At 44.7% G+C, this 16135-nt stretch overlaps 1 protein-coding gene across 2 annotated transcripts; it reads left to right on the top strand.

Annotated features, from left to right (window-relative positions):
- Window positions 1-3080: 3080 nt before the first annotated feature.
- slc20a1b (solute carrier family 20 member 1b) lies at window positions 3081-15505 on the top strand. Of its 2 annotated transcripts, XM_030768352.1 has the most exons (11): window positions 3081-3355; window positions 4453-5226; window positions 5351-5491; window positions 5701-5786; window positions 6102-6198; window positions 11436-11555; window positions 12870-13100; window positions 13223-13769; window positions 14313-14498; window positions 14714-14798; window positions 14947-15505. In XM_030768352.1, exons 2-11 carry the CDS (start codon window positions 4872-4874, stop codon window positions 15100-15102), a joined length of 2004 nt encoding a protein of 667 aa, XP_030624212.1. In that variant the 5' UTR covers window positions 3081-3355; window positions 4453-4871; the 3' UTR covers window positions 15103-15505. The 2 variants fall into 2 exon arrangements, with proteins under 2 accessions (XP_030624212.1, XP_030624213.1); XM_030768353.1 differs by lacking the exon at window positions 3081-3355 and having other exon boundaries at window positions 4407-5226.
- Window positions 15506-16135: the final 630 nt, after the last annotated feature.

Here is a 16135-nt window from a genome sequence, read left to right as displayed (position 1 = left end):
GTTTCGACTGCAATGTCTTCAGTAGTGCATGCCAAACAGACACAGGTGTGCACATTTAACAGGCAAAAAAAAAAGAAAAAAAAATCATACTCCTTTTCTGAAATCCATTTGTGATCAAATGCTTTATACAGAATGTTAATGAGGTCAGATTTCACCAGGTTCACTGGGTTAGATGTAGGAAGAGAGTAATAATGTGAACTGCTCACTTACCTGAATACCTCTTCTATGTATTGCCATGAACCCCAGAAAACTACAGCTCCACCCTCATCAGCTGTTCTAACAACAAAGTCTTTTTTCCTTTTTTTTTTTTTGCAGTCATTGAATCGCCTGCCCCTCCCCAGCAGTCAAGTTTGATTGCCATATGCAATCATCATTCACTCCTCAAAAAGCACATCCACGTCCCTTTTTTAGTAAAAGCAGTGAGACCAGGTTATTAGTAAAAACTGGGGTATTTTCCACAGTGACCCCCCCCCCCCCTTACATTCAGTGTTCTCAAAGCCGCCCCCCCCCCCCCCCCCCCCCGTTCTCCCTTAGGTCGCCACCCACTCTCAAGGATAAACTTGTGAGGAACTATCTCCCTCCCTCAAAAAGCCTACCCCGCTGTCTTCCAAAACCTAAGGGTACTTTACAGATGGGGCTCAAGCATATCTTTCAAAGGGAGACCTGGTGGATTGTTAAATTAAAGTCCACCACATTTCCAGGCCTTAATGAGGATGTGGACTTTTCTCTTTTTTTATAGATTCAAGGTTTATCACTGTTTTCTACCTAGTATGACACACTCACAAGTGTTTTATTTGTTTAAGTTTATGAATGCATCTGTCTCTTGTGTCTCGTGTCTTTGTTGTGTGAGCATGCGCACATGAGTATTTTTTTTTTTTTTTATCTCTGTACAGTGTTTTCCGTTTACTGTTCTTTTAGACATCATTAGTAGAACAATCTCTCTTTTCTTTTTGTGTTCCTTTTTATTGTTCTCTGTGTAAGTGGTCATGTGAATGATGTCTTTTGGGCATGGGCTCTTACTTTGTACTTCTTGAGTGGCGGGCCAAGTCATGTGACTGTTCACGCCTGTCTCTTTACCTGTTAAATGAGTTTTTTCCCTTTTCCTCAGATTTTTTCTTCTTTTCCAGGGAAAAAAGGTCTGATTTTAGATGACGTAGGTGCGGTAGGGACATGTCGCCTGGTGAGCTGGAAACAGAGGAGCAATTCTTCCCTTTAAACCTGTCATTATTTCAACATGTTCCCATTTATCCTCCTTGATTAACAACAGAACAGATAATTCACAGAATAATTGACACTAATCGATGAAAATATATATTAAACAATTACCGGCTTAATTCTGTGATATAATCACTGTTCTTTGCAAACTATTGCATCATTTGCTATATCCACAGATGGTTTTAGTCTGTCAATAATTGTACTCTTCATTCTCTCTCCAAATTCAGGTAATACTGGTACACTAAAATGATCTGCGAAAGTTCTGCAGTTTGAATGCTCATTAAACATCTGCTTTTGTGCGGTCTGTGCGCTAAACTTTTTTTGTGAATTGTTATTATCAGCACCAAATCATTATAATCTAACTCAAACTGCCTGTAGTAAACCTAATATTTAAAGGCTTTATTCAAATAGTAGTATGCCAGTAAATCCTTAAAGGATCAATTAGAAATGAAACATTACCACAATATGACAAAATACACGACTAAAAAGGACAAATCATAAATAATGGCCTGCCACTAATAATATCCCATCTCAAATAAAGGCCTGGTTCTTTCTTCAGTTGAGGTAAATAAGGGCCTCGGCCACTAATTGAGAATTTACGGTAACAAAAGAACATAACACAGATTCAATATACAGGGGATAGCATAGAAATAGAACAATAACAGAAGAGCCAGGGGTATATCACACCAGATAAAAGTATTATAAAACATACAGTTATTAAGTGTTTTGATAGTCTTTTTGTTTGTCCAATTAGAAAGAAGTTTCACATATAAAATATGATTCATGAAACAAATTCTTCATGCTGTGAAGTCAGCTGGGTTGGGCAAAAATACGTATGGAGGTGCAGCCCTAGTTACATCCTCAAAAAACATTATGGCCTGTTGGAACTACAGCAAATTCCTTACTGGGGAACTGTGTGTAGATAAGAATTCGTTGTAAGTGAACAATAACCCCTGCCCACTGGACAAGTGACTCACCAGCAGAATCTGATTCCAGTGTGGTGAGAAGTTGCGCTTGTATATCAAAGACCAGGCTGGAAGGACCTGCTTATGGAATACAGATCATTTTACAGGGAGTGTGTCTTCACGCAGTTTTCTGTCCTGTGCACACGAGGGTGCTGTTCTGTCAGACCTATCAGTACATGTGAAGCAAAGGATTAAGCTCGTCCTATTTAAAATGGGAATTTGTCGTGTTTGCCCCACTATTTCCATTTCTTTCTGTTCTGTTTTTTTTCTTTTGTAAGAAAAAATAAATTAAAGAAGTGTCAGTCAGACAAATGACGAAGACCCGCCTTATAGTGAGGACACCTTAGGACATTACTTCATACAAAAAGTAAATAAATGCCAGAGAATTAGATCGTTTACAGACATTTAAGAATGTTTTATGTGTTTAGCTGGCCACTTCTTGCGTTTCCTCCTATAGTGTGCAATGTGTATGCAAATTATAAACTATATTGTATATTAATGTTTTGTAATTGATGTGATAATGAGTGTTGTTAACTCTTTATCCAAACCGAAATATGTTTTGAGAAAACTTGGCAAGGCTGCAGGTGACTATGGTTGCTTTATTCATAATGAAAGGCAGGTTTTTCAGACAATAAAGACATCAGATATCAGATGACAACAGAGACTCTTCGCGAAGATGGGCTCTATTTCCACATAAAGGGTGTAGCAATGCAAAGACTGTCACATCCTGTCAGACTAGTACTTTTCCGAACCTGCCGCTGAGAGAAGTGGGCGGGCTTTGGGTTTGTCCTCACCCATTTGTGAACTGAAAAAAAAAAAAAAAAAAAGTCCCACCTCCTACAACCACATTTATAACCAGCGTGATCTGGATAGGAGCAGCTCAGCGAGGTGACGCGTGAGTTGTAGAATTAAGTCAGTGTGCTCTGACTACCAGGTATTTCAGTTTATTTAAAACTTTAAGAATTTGTACTGTGAAAGAAAGCTGACTCTTCGGGGGCTATCCTGAATTGATAGAGCTTTCGAGTTGGGTGTTAAGAAAAACCGGCGTTCATCTCGTCACGGTCCCGCGCGCGCCCAAGAGGTTTCGGGAAATAGCCAGCTTGTGGTGGAGAGCGGGCGGTAAAAGGCGGAATATCAAGACTTTTGACTCTTTCATCGACATTTTGCAGTGTGTGGTAAGTTTAAGTGTTTTGTGATTTTTTTTAATTGTGACATGTCATCGGTTAGTACTTGTCAGCTTCTAATAGACGTATGACTTGGCTTATGTTACGTTAGCTGAAATTAGCTTACTGCATTGTCATACGGTTACAATGTGAAACAAAGCTCGGTTCATTTAGTTCAGATAAAAGTTATAATTGATCATTTCAAATAGAATGTGGAGTATTTTCTGATGTGTTTATTTATCGTCTAGTTTATTCGCTTAAATTGTCTCTTGTCAGTCTTAAGATGCGTGGGGGGAAATTAGCTGCTCTGTTACAACAGCCCTTCAGGAAGCCCGTAAGCCTGCGGCTCTGAATGAATGACGACACGTGTTGTAAAATCTAGCTAGCCGGTCTAGCCACTAGACGACATCGAATGAATCGTCATTTCTAATTCACAAGTATTGGTGTTACTGGGCACATTTAAATTGGATGAAAATGTATAGCGTCTCTTGGTCTAAATTAATTTGCTTGCTGCTAGTTTAGTCTTAAAATAATATCTCGGTGAGATAAATGGTTGACGGTAGCTAAACAGCACAAGGAGTTTTGCTGGAATAGTTGCTGAGACTGTCGCTGTTGCCGGTGTATGATGTGCGATAACGTCGTATTTTTCTCTGACGTCTTGTTAAAATAAGGCTGCATTTTTACAAAGGACCTTGTGACGATACACATTGTTTTTTAACATTGTGCTGATCACAGCTGCGGTTTGTCGCATGAAGTAGAAGACCGGTATGCAAGCGAACTAAAATGGCTCCCATCTAATTAGCCACTTACTTGCGGCTCTAGATCCGGTTAGCGATTTAACAGCTGGTTTTTACTTTCATCTAGCGCATTTTCCCTATGTTTTAGGTGAGCTGTCACATTTTGTTTCAAGAGTTTGTGATGTTGCCGCTGGAAATTTAATGTATTGTTAAATGGTTTGTTGAGTGGAAGAAAATGTATTGGCATTGTCGTAAAGTAAACTGGTGTTTCAGCTGCGCTCGCGACGCACTACGATGGTTTAACTTGTGTTCTCGTGAGGAGGAAGTTGTTACGCAACGTGGAACCATCCTATTTCTTTTTCTGCATTTCAGGATGTGCTGCCATTCACCTTTCGTGGCTATCGCACAATGGATGTCCGTTCCGTCTGCTTAATTGCTTCAACCCATGCCCATTGTAGCAGTATTAGTCTATTCAGAGGATAGCAATAGCCCCCTCACTCCGCCCTCTCCCTTAACTTGGCACGTCAGTTTAGTGCAGAACGGAGGTAATACCCTCTCCAGGTCTCTGAGTTGAGTTGCTGTCAAAGCGAAGGGTGAAGGTAGGTCTGAGGCAAAAAAAAAAAAAGTTTAGAAACACTAGTACCTCAGTTCTCTTAAATTATTCCAGATTGCTGCTTCATAAAATTTGCGTGCCAAGTTTGGCAGACATTCCTCTAAGATTGTGAAGACAGGATAGTACCCATAACTTGAAAACAGCAACAACAACAACATCAAAAAAAAAATCACGCACAATGGTGGCAACAACGTTAGCTTCGACAGTAGACCTACTGCTGCATTCCACTGTGCTACCTACTGGTGTACAGGTCTCTGACTATTTATGGCTGCTGATAGTAGGATTCATCATAGCTTTTGTCCTGGCCTTCTCTGTGGGTGCCAATGACGTAGCTAACTCGTTTGGCACTGCCGTGGGCTCAGGGGTAGTCACCCTAAAGCAAGCCTGCATCCTGGCCACTGTCTTTGAGACTGTTGGCTCCGTTCTGCTCGGGGCCAAGGTTAGTAAGACAATCCGTGATGGCATTATCGACGTGGACATGTACAACACGTCGCAACACGTCCTGATGGCCGGCTCTGTCAGCGCCATGGTTGGTGAGTGGAGTCGTTAAATAAAAGGAATAAAAAAATTCTTTTGGAATTGTTAAGAAAGATTAGGAAAAAAAAAAAAAAAGGTGATTCCTGATCTTTGTGATATCGCTTTTTTTCACCCCAACAGGCTCTGCGGTATGGCAGTTAGGGGCGTCTTTCCTGAAGCTTCCCATTTCCGGGACCCACTGTATTGTGGGAGCCACCATCGGTTTCTCCCTGGTTGCAAAGGGTTCTAACGGAGTTCACTGGTTGGAACTGCTCAAGATTGGTAAGCAAGTGTTCCGTAAAAGCCTGACTGTAACCTTAAAAAAAAAACAAAAAATAATAAAGGTTACCCTTTTCTACATCTCATAAGTGTGCTTTGCTCTAAGAAGTATTGAAAGGTATTTAAGTCACTGAAATTCTTATGGTATGTCTTATGGTTTTTTTTTTTGTTTGTTTTTTTTTTTTTTTTTTTTTTTTTTTTTTTTTTTGTAGTTGGCTCTTGGTTTCTGTCCCCCGTTCTTTCTGGTATCATGTCAGGCGTACTCTTCTATTTTGTCCGAATGTGCATCTTGCAGAAGGTAAGTGTTATTTCCCCACTTTCAGACAATGTGTTGTGTGCGTTGTAAAAAATAAATAAATAAAAATAGCACGGTGAATATCAGACTAGAGATGTCGTAAGCACGTTGGTGTGTGTTGAGGGAGATGCGCTGTTCTCATCTTTTAGAGGTTGAATTTCCCTGCTCCCGTTCTTTATCTCAATCATATCGTCTGTGTTACGATATCACGTCTTCCATTTAGTTAACAAATGCACCACAACGCGATAAGATGTCTTCAGTTCATCGTGACATGCTGCTTTTTCTTTTCTTTTCTTTTTTTTTTTTTCTTTCCTGTAGAAGGATCCAGTGCCAAACGGGCTTCGAGCTTTGCCTGTCTTCTATGGTGTGACTATGGGAATCAACCTCATTTCCATCCTGTTCACGGGAGCAACGAGTGAGTATCATGTGCCTATGTTGGCTCACCTTTTTTTTGTTGCATGCTTGCGGCTTCTGCTGTAAATATCCTGCTCCTATTGGTGGATGCCCACATCAGCCCAGACTCAACCACGGTCTGTTTACGGTGCTAAAGGCAGGACAGGGTTGTGTGCCTTTTTATTTTTGTTTATTTATTTTTAAGCAGTGGGCTCAAGAGAGCACAGTGGAGCACATTAGAGAAGGATGCATCTGATGTCCTTTTTTTTTTTTTTTTTTTATTACTTCTCTCTATCAGTTCTTTCTTTCTCCAACACAGAGCAGAACATTAAAAAATACAGTGGATTTACAGAAGCCTCATCCTTCAAAAAAAAAAAAAAAAAAAAAGGATTTGTTAATGACGTTTGGGAGCACTTCATTTTTTTTTTAAGTGCTCTTGAAATGTAGACTTTTTTTTTTTTTTTAAGACACTTTGAATTAAACGAGCGATTTTCGCTCCTTTTTGTTTTTTCTTCTATCTGCAGGGCTCAACAATGCAAGAAGTCAGCTGGCCTGGGCCTCTAAAAAGACGGCTACAGGCCAGAGCATAACGACACAATCTCTCGAGAGCGTGTATATGTTCACTTCATGGTGCGACTTTTAAAACGACACCCCCCCCCCCCCAAAAAAAAACAAACCCAAAAAACCTCAGCATGGTGTCTCACAAACATACATACATTTCAGCACACAGTTAGCTACTACATTCGAACACTGGGAAGTGCACAGTGACACACAGACTCAAGGGACACAGAGACAGACAGACAGACCCAGAGAGCGAGAGTGGGAGGAAGAAATCACTGGGTTCCACTCTGAGAGGGGTAGTGCTTGCAGAGCTGACTGGGGGGGGGCGAGGGATGACTGGATGAGAGTAAGGGCAATAAGTTTGACTCTTATCTCTCTGAAATTTAGCTGCAGGTTTTGGAGGCATTCCTACAAATGCAACATCTTGGTGCGTTTAAATTCCGTATGAGCTTGCGGTTGTGGATAAAACTGAAGACAGTTTGTATAATTGCTGTCATTGCGATTCATTAGACTGTTCCATTTTGGTACACCGAAGTGGGGGGGGAAAGTAGGACTGGCCCCTGGAGTCCACTCCTGTTATCCCATGTCTCCAAATACTTACTCACTCACTCACTCACTCACTCAAAATATAAGTGACCTTACTTAACTTTGGGCCACACTTACAGGTGCTGATCAGTAGGAGATGGGAACTTTGAACACATTAATTCATTAGTCACCCACTGTATCAAACACACGCACACATCCATTCATGCACAACATGGTATAGGTCCTCTATGGCACATCTATCCAAAATGTGGTGTCATCTCTTTTTCTCTCTCTCTCTTCCTGCCTCTCTCTCACACTCACACACACACACACGCAAATTCAGAGTCTTAGACCCATACAGACGTCCATGTTAGCCCCAGATTAACTCGGATTATCCCGATCTTTGGCTACACGTAGTGACTTCTCATGTCATCTGCCGGAGGATTAGCTTTAAAAACAGAACACATGATGCACCCACCCCTCTCTGAATCTACCTGTCCTCAGTCACTTGGCCCCAGTCTCACATGTTTAGTTCACACCAAAACCTATTTGTTTTTGTTTTTTCTTTTATTGAAGTGGAGGTAAAACTTGTTTTACTCTCTTCCGCCCATGCTCTTGTCAGCGAGGAACGGTTGAGGTGCAGGCTTAAAAACGTAAAGCTTTTGTGGGCGTTTCCGCCACGTTGCATACCTGCATCTGCTGTATCTCCTTCCTAGGAACTCCTTGTTCTTTCGGTTGCATATTAACAGTCGGAAGAGCATGGCAGTTGGCTGCTACATTCCAATGGCTCTGCTTGGCAGGGTGTTAGACAGACAGCGGCCGGCTTGGCTTGGCCGCAGCGTGACTGACCGACGCGCCGGTCGGTCAGGGGGTTTGTCACAGACAGGTGAGACCTCGTGACGGTGGGTCTCACTCCGCACTTTGTAAATCATGTGAACTCTGAATGAGCTGCCGCCCCGCAACCCAGGGCCGCCTGCCCCGCAGCGGGGCCTTCCGATCATTCAGCGAGAGCACCTTCTGGAACGTTCTCCTAACATAAAACTCGCAGTGAGAGAGAGAGAGAGAGCACAGCACATCCATTTCGTTACCGCTAATTTTTTTTTTTTTTTTTTTTTTTTTTTTTATGGGTACGTCCCGCTTGGAAAATTCAGAAAATTCTCCACACTGCTTAGTCTGGGTGTGTTGAAGGGCTCAGTTGTTCCATTTTTCTTCTCCCCCCCCCCCCCCACTTGAAGAGTATTGTTGGTGGACTCCCCTCAGCTTGTTTTCAGAATGCGGGCAGGGGTCGTTCAGAAAGAACTGGTTGATTTTGTCCTCTGTTCCTCCCCCTTTTATCAGCGTGTATCAGTGCGCTCTGGCAGGAATGTTAATTTTCTGGTCTGATTCCCCTTTGGAAAACAGATGACGGTTTGAGCTGGGAGTTTAAAACAAACTGACAAACCGATGGGGGGGTCAGTGACCTCACTTTCTTGTTTTCACATGGTTTTTATTTAGATTTCCTGAGCCATCAGTTCTGCAGAAGCAGGTCAGTGAACCAAATCTTTATGTGGAGGAAGAAACCAAAAAAGAAAAAGAAATGACAGAACATTATGATAAGATAAAGACATGCACATGACAGACGTGGCATCCATTTGAATGAATTTTAAGAGACAAAATGCAACCAAATGCCTTATCAGCCATGTAGTTACCTTGCCGTTTAATGGTTCCCCAGACAATGTGGCCCTGACTGGTTTGGTCCAGAAACTGTTTACAACCTGCTTTATGACAGTTGGTCAGTTTTATACTTGGTCTTCTTGTTAGCCTCTTGCCACGAGGAAGCCGAGGTGTTATTATGTAAGGAACACGTACACGATAGTATTTTACGTGCTTCTCGTGTCGGATACAAAGGTGGATTGAAATGGTTCTATTTACGCTTCTAAAGTAGGACGAGCCCTTTGGAATTGAACTCTTATCTGTTTTCTATCTTTTTTTTTCTTTTACGAAGGGAAGCTTTCAGGGAGAAAGGAGATAAGGACAATGATAATAATAATAATAATAAAAAAATGTTTGAGAGGGTTTTTCTTTTTTTTTTAATCCCCCTCCTGCCCGTCAGTGAGTCATAAAACAGTTATGAAATTGTCATCTGTTTGGGATGTGTATCTCAGACACTGAAAAACACCTCCCTGTTATTGTGTAATGAGGGCCATGAGATAGGTGGATGAGTGGTTTGCTCCATAAAACAAAACCAAACCCCCCCCTCCCCAAACAAAAAAAAAAAAACCCTCTGGAAGTGGAAAGGAATGCTGCTCTCTCATTCATTGAGCCCAGTGCATGACTGTGGCCTGGTCCACACCCACTTTAGTGGGAAGGAGAGGAAAGAGTGTGTACCAGGAACTGCCTCATTCCTACTGTGTGGCCTTACTCATGTTTCTCAGTACATACTGAAGAGGCATACCACCCCCCTTTTTTTTCTTTTCTCTATCTCTCTCGCACATACTGAACCCGGCAGATGCTGAGCTGGTACATACTTGACACATGTCAAATGAGGCATACATATTGACAACACACATTCTCTCTCTACACTCTCTCTCTCTCTCTCCCCCTCCATCCTTTCACACACAGTTGCTCATTTTAGCCTTGCTCTTAATTTGGGCCTTTGCTCCTGTTCACTGGCATTAGCACCTGTTTTTACCCTTCCAGAATCTGCTGGTTCATTCTGGTAAAAGGACGTTCAGCTGTTCTGCCCACTCTGGGGTTTTCTATTTTTTTTTTTTTTTTTTTTTTTGTGGTCTCTCTGTACTCCTTTTTGAAAGAGACACACCACCTCCTCCCTATATCCACTTCCCTCCCTCCCTCCCTCTCTCCCTCTTCACATGGAGACAGTAAGGTGGAGTTGCGTAACAGAGGCCCATAGTGCTGGTGCTACAGGCCCTGCTGTTTGCCTTGCCGTGGGGGCATGTGTGAGAGACAGAGTATGAGTCAGCCAAGTAAAGGCAGTGAGGCTAAACTGGCAACCTCTGCCCTTCCTCTGCCTGCTCCAGTTTTATCTCTCTCACATTTGTCCCCTCTGTTTGTTTTTCACATCCTCTGCTCAGTCTGGGCACTTCTTCTTTTCCCCCCCCTGCCACCCCCCCCCTTCCCCTGCCCTCCTCTTTCTTTCTCTAAATACTGTGCCAAAGACTTGTCCTCAATACCTCTGTGGTTTTCTTTCATTCCCTCCCTTTGCTCACCCCCCAACCCCCCCCCCCCGGTCTCGGACACATTTTAGTGTCTGTGGCTTCGGTTTGGCAGGGTAGCGGGTAGCTAATGGTCCCTTTTCTCTGCCAGCGTATTCTCCACACACTACATGCTGGTCACATTTCTTCCCCACGGTTACCGCAGTCTTGGCACCGAGGTGAAATCACTGCACGAGTGGCCTCAGGAGAGAAAAAAAAAAAAAAAAAGGGAGAGAGAGAGACTAGACCCTCCTCTGTCTCCTTGAAACCACTTTTTTTTTTCCCCCTCCCAAGGCATCTACAGTTGCTGATGTTGTGTAAGAGCGGCCAGACCCTCAAGGTTGAACTTCAGCAGCGTTTCTGTCACCCTCCCTCTCTCTCTCTCTCTCTCTCTCTCTCCCCTCTCTCTCCCCCCCCCCAGGCTGTTACATAAGTGTCTGTACGTATGCTTGCATTCTGGATGTGCCTGGGACTTTTCCCGCTTTCCTGTGGCGCTCCGCCGCCTCTTTGCTGTTTGCCGTGATGCTTTTGAAGAAGCTGCCACACCGCTCATGTTCTTGGAGAACTTGTACAGTGGGCATTAAACTGCTGCAAGCAACTCCCAACCCCCCCCTCCCCAATTGCCCTCACCTCTGTAAGAGTTGTTCTGTAGCTTGCACCAAGTGCTTTCAGCTGTTTGCTGGTCATTGACAAGGGAGCTTCAGTCTGAACTGAACCACGTTTGTTTAAGGCAGTACTAACATAACGTAACCGCTCCTTTTAAATGATTCCCCTGAGTTTTTGTTTTTTTTGTTTGTTTTTCCCCCCTACTTATAATGCTCATCATGATCTGAAACGGTAGCATCAGCTGCCTCATGTCTCAAATGCACCTCTTCCCTCTTTTTTCTCTGTCTATCTATATCTCTCTCTCTCTCTCTCTCTTCCCTTCCCCCATCTCTCCATTTCTCTCTGTCTCTCTCTCTTATCTGTGGGCCTGCAGTGTTAGGCTTTGATGTGTTGGCCTGGTGGGGCAAGATCCTTATCTCACTTGGCTTTGCCATCTTGACGGCTGTGTTCGTCTGGTTCATCGTCTGCCCACGTCTGAAGAAGAAGATTGAACGTAAGTAGAACAAGAGTTTTTTTTTTTTTTTCCCCTTTCCTCCCCAGGTTGATAACAGATTACTCAGACTCTGAACGAGCTGCCTGTGATGAGAGACCATAAAAAGTTTGGGAGTAACACTGTATTGTCTGACACGGTGTGAGCCAAGTCCACAAACATCTGCTAAAACCCGAGTTTGTGTTAGGAATTATAATTAATTCACAGGAATTTAAAGTAACCAGCTTGAACTTGTTAGTCAGTCTAACCTCATTGCTATTGCTATTGCTATGCAGACTGGAGAGGTCAAGAGAAGTATGAATGTGATCATGTACCTTAGCTCTGTGTGTGTGTGTGAGCGAATTAGAGAGAGAGACAGATAACCCACCCTTTCAGAAACAGCTCTGTCACATGAACCCAGAACTTCAAAATTAGATTAAAGTCCTGGAACAGCTTCATAAAGATGCCGGGGCTGATCTTAGTGTTGCAGATTGGAAGACGCCCCACTCATTAATTCACTGGAGGTGATGGCATTGCGTTAGCCAGAGAGAGAGAGAAGTCTGCGTTTTCAGTCGACCCATCTGGTCAGACGGCATGTGTCTGGGGCGGCATAGGGCCCTTGCGGAGGAGCGGCAGTCTAATTGGGTCACAGTGATCCAGTAATTGGGCTTTGCCTTCTGGACTGGAATAGCTCTAGGTGATTTAAGGTGTTGACGGAGAGTTAGCACATCCTCGCGGGGCAGGGTTAAGGTTCAACAAAAGGATCAAGTTATGCGGTGCTTTGACAGGGCTCCTGTTTTAAAATAGACCACCAGGTCACTTTTTCATACTACTCTCGACTCTAGGCTTTTGCTGGACGGTGGGGTTTGACTTGCGTCATCATATTTGACCGTCATGGATATTTAGGGTAAACCAATCTCTCGTGTCCCGTAAACGGCTGAAGACCAGGACAGCTTGTCACTCAGGCCAGTTACGATCGGACGAAGAGTTGAAAGAATGTTGTATTCGGCTAATGATTTAGAGCCTGAATACCAGGTTTCAAATAGAGACTATGAGTGTATTATCAGCATCCTGTTTCTAAACTGGGTTACATGGGGACAGTGCTCTCTCAAACATTAAAAATTGATTTGTGAGTCCTGAACTGGGTCTCATGTTGTCCATTTGTTTTAATATATTTCCTGTTGCGTTAGTGCTGTCCCTGAGTCAGTCAACACAATCGTCCAATTATGTCTTTTAAAAGAAAAAAAAAAAAAGCTAGCTTTCATGTTCCTCTTCCGTCCGTGTGTGTGGACAGCTGTGTACCTGTAATCTCACCTTTGTACCTTTTGGTCCTCCCAGGTGAGGTGAAGTCTTCCAGCCCCTCTGAGAGTCCACTCATGGAGAAGAAGGAGGTGCCTGAGGTGCACTGTCCCATTCTCAAAACTGTTCCAGAGGAGTCCTCCGCCGCCCTGACCTCCCCTGCCCAGCCGACACCTCCCGCAGAGGAGCGCAAAGTGACCTTTAACATCGGAGATTTAGACGACACTGAACCAAAGGACCCCAAGGACTCTGAGACCAACAACGGCACCGGTGTGTGTCTTTGTGTGTTCGAGCCCCTACTTTTTTATTTTCTTACTAGTCTAATGACGTTGGCGCCTGTTGTAAATGCCAGCCAGTCCAACCCCTTTTGTTGTTGGTGTCTCTCCGTCCAGGTCCGAAGGCAGCCCAGGTCCAGTTCAGCACTGGGCCGACCCACATTCCCAGTAACGGTTACAGCCAGTACCACACCGTGCACAAGGACTCAGGCCTCTACAAAGACCTGCTGCACAAACTGCACCTGGCCAAGGTGGGCGACTGCATGGGCGAGGGGGGCGACAGGCCCATCCGCCGAAACAACAGCTACACCTCCTACACCATGGCCATCATCGGCATGCACGGAGACTTCAAGCCCAAGGAGAGCGACTTCCGCGCCTCGGAGGAGGGAGACAAAGACAAGGCCGGGGGGCAGGAGAGGAAACGCGTCCGCATGGACAGCTACACCAGCTACTGCAACGCCGTGGCCGAGCACGGGGCCCCGGAGGGCCTGGAGGAGGGGGAGGTGACCGTGGAGGTGGAGGAGGAGGACGCGGGGAGCAGCCGTAGCTCCCTGGAGGAGGACGGGCTGGAGGCGGACCGACCGGAGGTGTCCATGCTCTTCCAGTTCCTCCAGATCCTCACCGCCTGCTTCGGCTCCTTCGCTCACGGAGGCAACGACGTCAGGTGAGGTCACCAAGGGGTCAAAGGTCACGCCCGAGAGGACCGCGACGGTTCGTCGACCGAACCGACGGCTTTGGCGAAGAAATCTTAATTGCCGTAGTTTAATTTGTTGTCTCTGTGTGGAGTGACTCGATAATGCAAAGTCACTCGTCCAGTTTGCAGCAGAATGCAGTACGTTACAGTAAAGCAAGATGCAGCACTGAGCAATACTGAGTCTTATGTTCTTTGCACCAAAAAAACAAACAGAACAGAACAGAAATGGCTTATTGCACTTGACAGAACTTTTAATGATGTCAAAGGGGGAGGTACTAACAGGAGGCAACACTGGGAATGTGCAGAGTGTAGGGAATTTTTTTTTTTTTTTTGGTTTTTTTTTGGCCTTCAGCAGAAGTAACGGCTTGGTGCACTGCAGCATATGCAAAACAGAGACGTGCTTTCATAACAAAGCTGATCACTGACCTGAGAACAGCTGAAGAATGCTCTCAGGGGTCCTGTCTGAGGCAAAGCGCTCCTGACTCTTCCCTCTCTCTCTCTCTTCCCTCGCAGTAACGCTATCGGCCCGTTGGTGGGGCTGTGGCTGGTGTACAACACCGGGGAGGTCGCGTCGAAAGCGGCCACGCCCATCTGGCTGCTGCTGTATGGAGGAGTGGGCATCTGCGTCGGTCTCTGGGTCTGGGGTCGTAGGGTCATTCAGACCATGGGCAAGGACCTCACGCCCATCACCCCCTCCAGGTATTCAGACGACACCGCCCACCTCTTAACCGCAAACATACACACATCAGAGGACTCCCTAACTCACATATTATATATATGTGTGTGTGTGTATATAATATAAAACACACACACACACACACACACGAGTTCACAAACTGTTTTTCACTCTTTAGCATCGCTTTGCAAATATACCCCAATGAGTATTATTTTTTTTTTTTTTATTCCAAAACCAGTGGTTTTAGCATTGAGCTGGCCTCTGCCGTGACTGTAGTGGTTGCTTCCAACATCGGCCTTCCTGTTTCCACCACTCACTGTAAGGTAAGCTGGCAACGATCAAACAAGCCACAGAATGCAAATCGGGTCAGCTGACCGCAGAACCCGTTTGAAATGAATGGAGGGGGGGGGGACTGCCAATGTGCCTGGCAGGGTGTGGCGGTTTCCTGATTCTCTCTCTCTCCGATGACAGGTCGGTTCGGTGGTAGCGGTAGGCTGGCTGCGTTCCAGGAAGGCTGTGGACTGGCGTCTGTTCAGGAACATATTCCTGGCCTGGTTCGTCACCGTGCCCATCTCTGGCCTCATCAGCGCCGCCATTATGGCCCTGTTCATCTATGTCATCCTGTGATCGCCCGCCGGGTCTGTGGGCTCGTGGGTGTGAGAGAAAGAACGGCGACATGCACCCACGAGAGAAAGAGAGAGAGAAATAGAGAGAGAGAGAGAGAGGGGTGGGGGTAAGCGCTTCCATTCTCATCCCGCTGTGCCACATCACCCTCCCTGAAGGGAGCGTGAGGGGGGGGGGCAGGGGTCTTCATACCGGAACACCCTGACCTCCACTGACAGTTGTGTGCATTCTGTCTCTGCACCATGTCACGTAGGAGGGGAATGTATGTTCACTGTTTTTTATTTCTCCTCTCTCCGGCAAGAACGAAGTGTTGCCATCAAAAAAAAACCATATCTTGTAAATAGCTAATCAAAAACACCAACATGATTGATTTTGTTTTTGGTTTTTTTTTCTGATACTCCAGTAGGTTTTTTTTTGAGATATGTAATTATGTACATAAAACTATTCCATTTTTTTATTATTATTATTATTGTTATTATAATTTTACTAAGAGTTAAGAACAATAACAATGCAGTATTAGGTTTCAGAAAAAAAAAAATCTCTTTCCATGTTCAATAAATTTTCACATGTATGCTGAAAATCACTTGGCATATCAACGTTTGAGGTTTAAAACGAGGTTTTCTGAAATTTCCTCATTTCGGTTAGACAGTACGAAAGGGAAGCGTTTGAATAGAGGACAGAGGTTTTGTGTCGTCATCGACTCAGACAGGAAATGCGAATGTTGCAAATGTGACATTTCATCAGTTTACCCAGTTAAAATAGTCTTGCCCCCCCAACCCCCCCCCCCCCCCCCCCCCCCCCGTCATTTCTAACCCCGTCCCCACACTGTTCTCTGAGCCTTAACTCCAAGGGCCCCCCCCCCCCCCCCTTCTCTCTTAATGAGCTTGAGAGTGAGGAGTCCATATGACATTGCATAATCTGTGCATGAGTTGTACTGGGACCACTCAGTGAGACTTTTTTTTTCCAAAAGTGACACTATGAATCAGGCTCCAGCTTACACCACACAACACCACCCTAAGCTCACACAGCTTGAGTT

This window comes from Chanos chanos, chromosome 3, assembly GCF_902362185.1.
Source record: "Chanos chanos chromosome 3, fChaCha1.1, whole genome shotgun sequence".
NCBI classification, from domain to species: domain Eukaryota; kingdom Metazoa; phylum Chordata; class Actinopteri; order Gonorynchiformes; family Chanidae; genus Chanos; species Chanos chanos.
The sequence above is the reverse complement of the archived record's forward strand: the minus strand, read 5'-3'. Positions and strand labels throughout refer to the sequence as shown.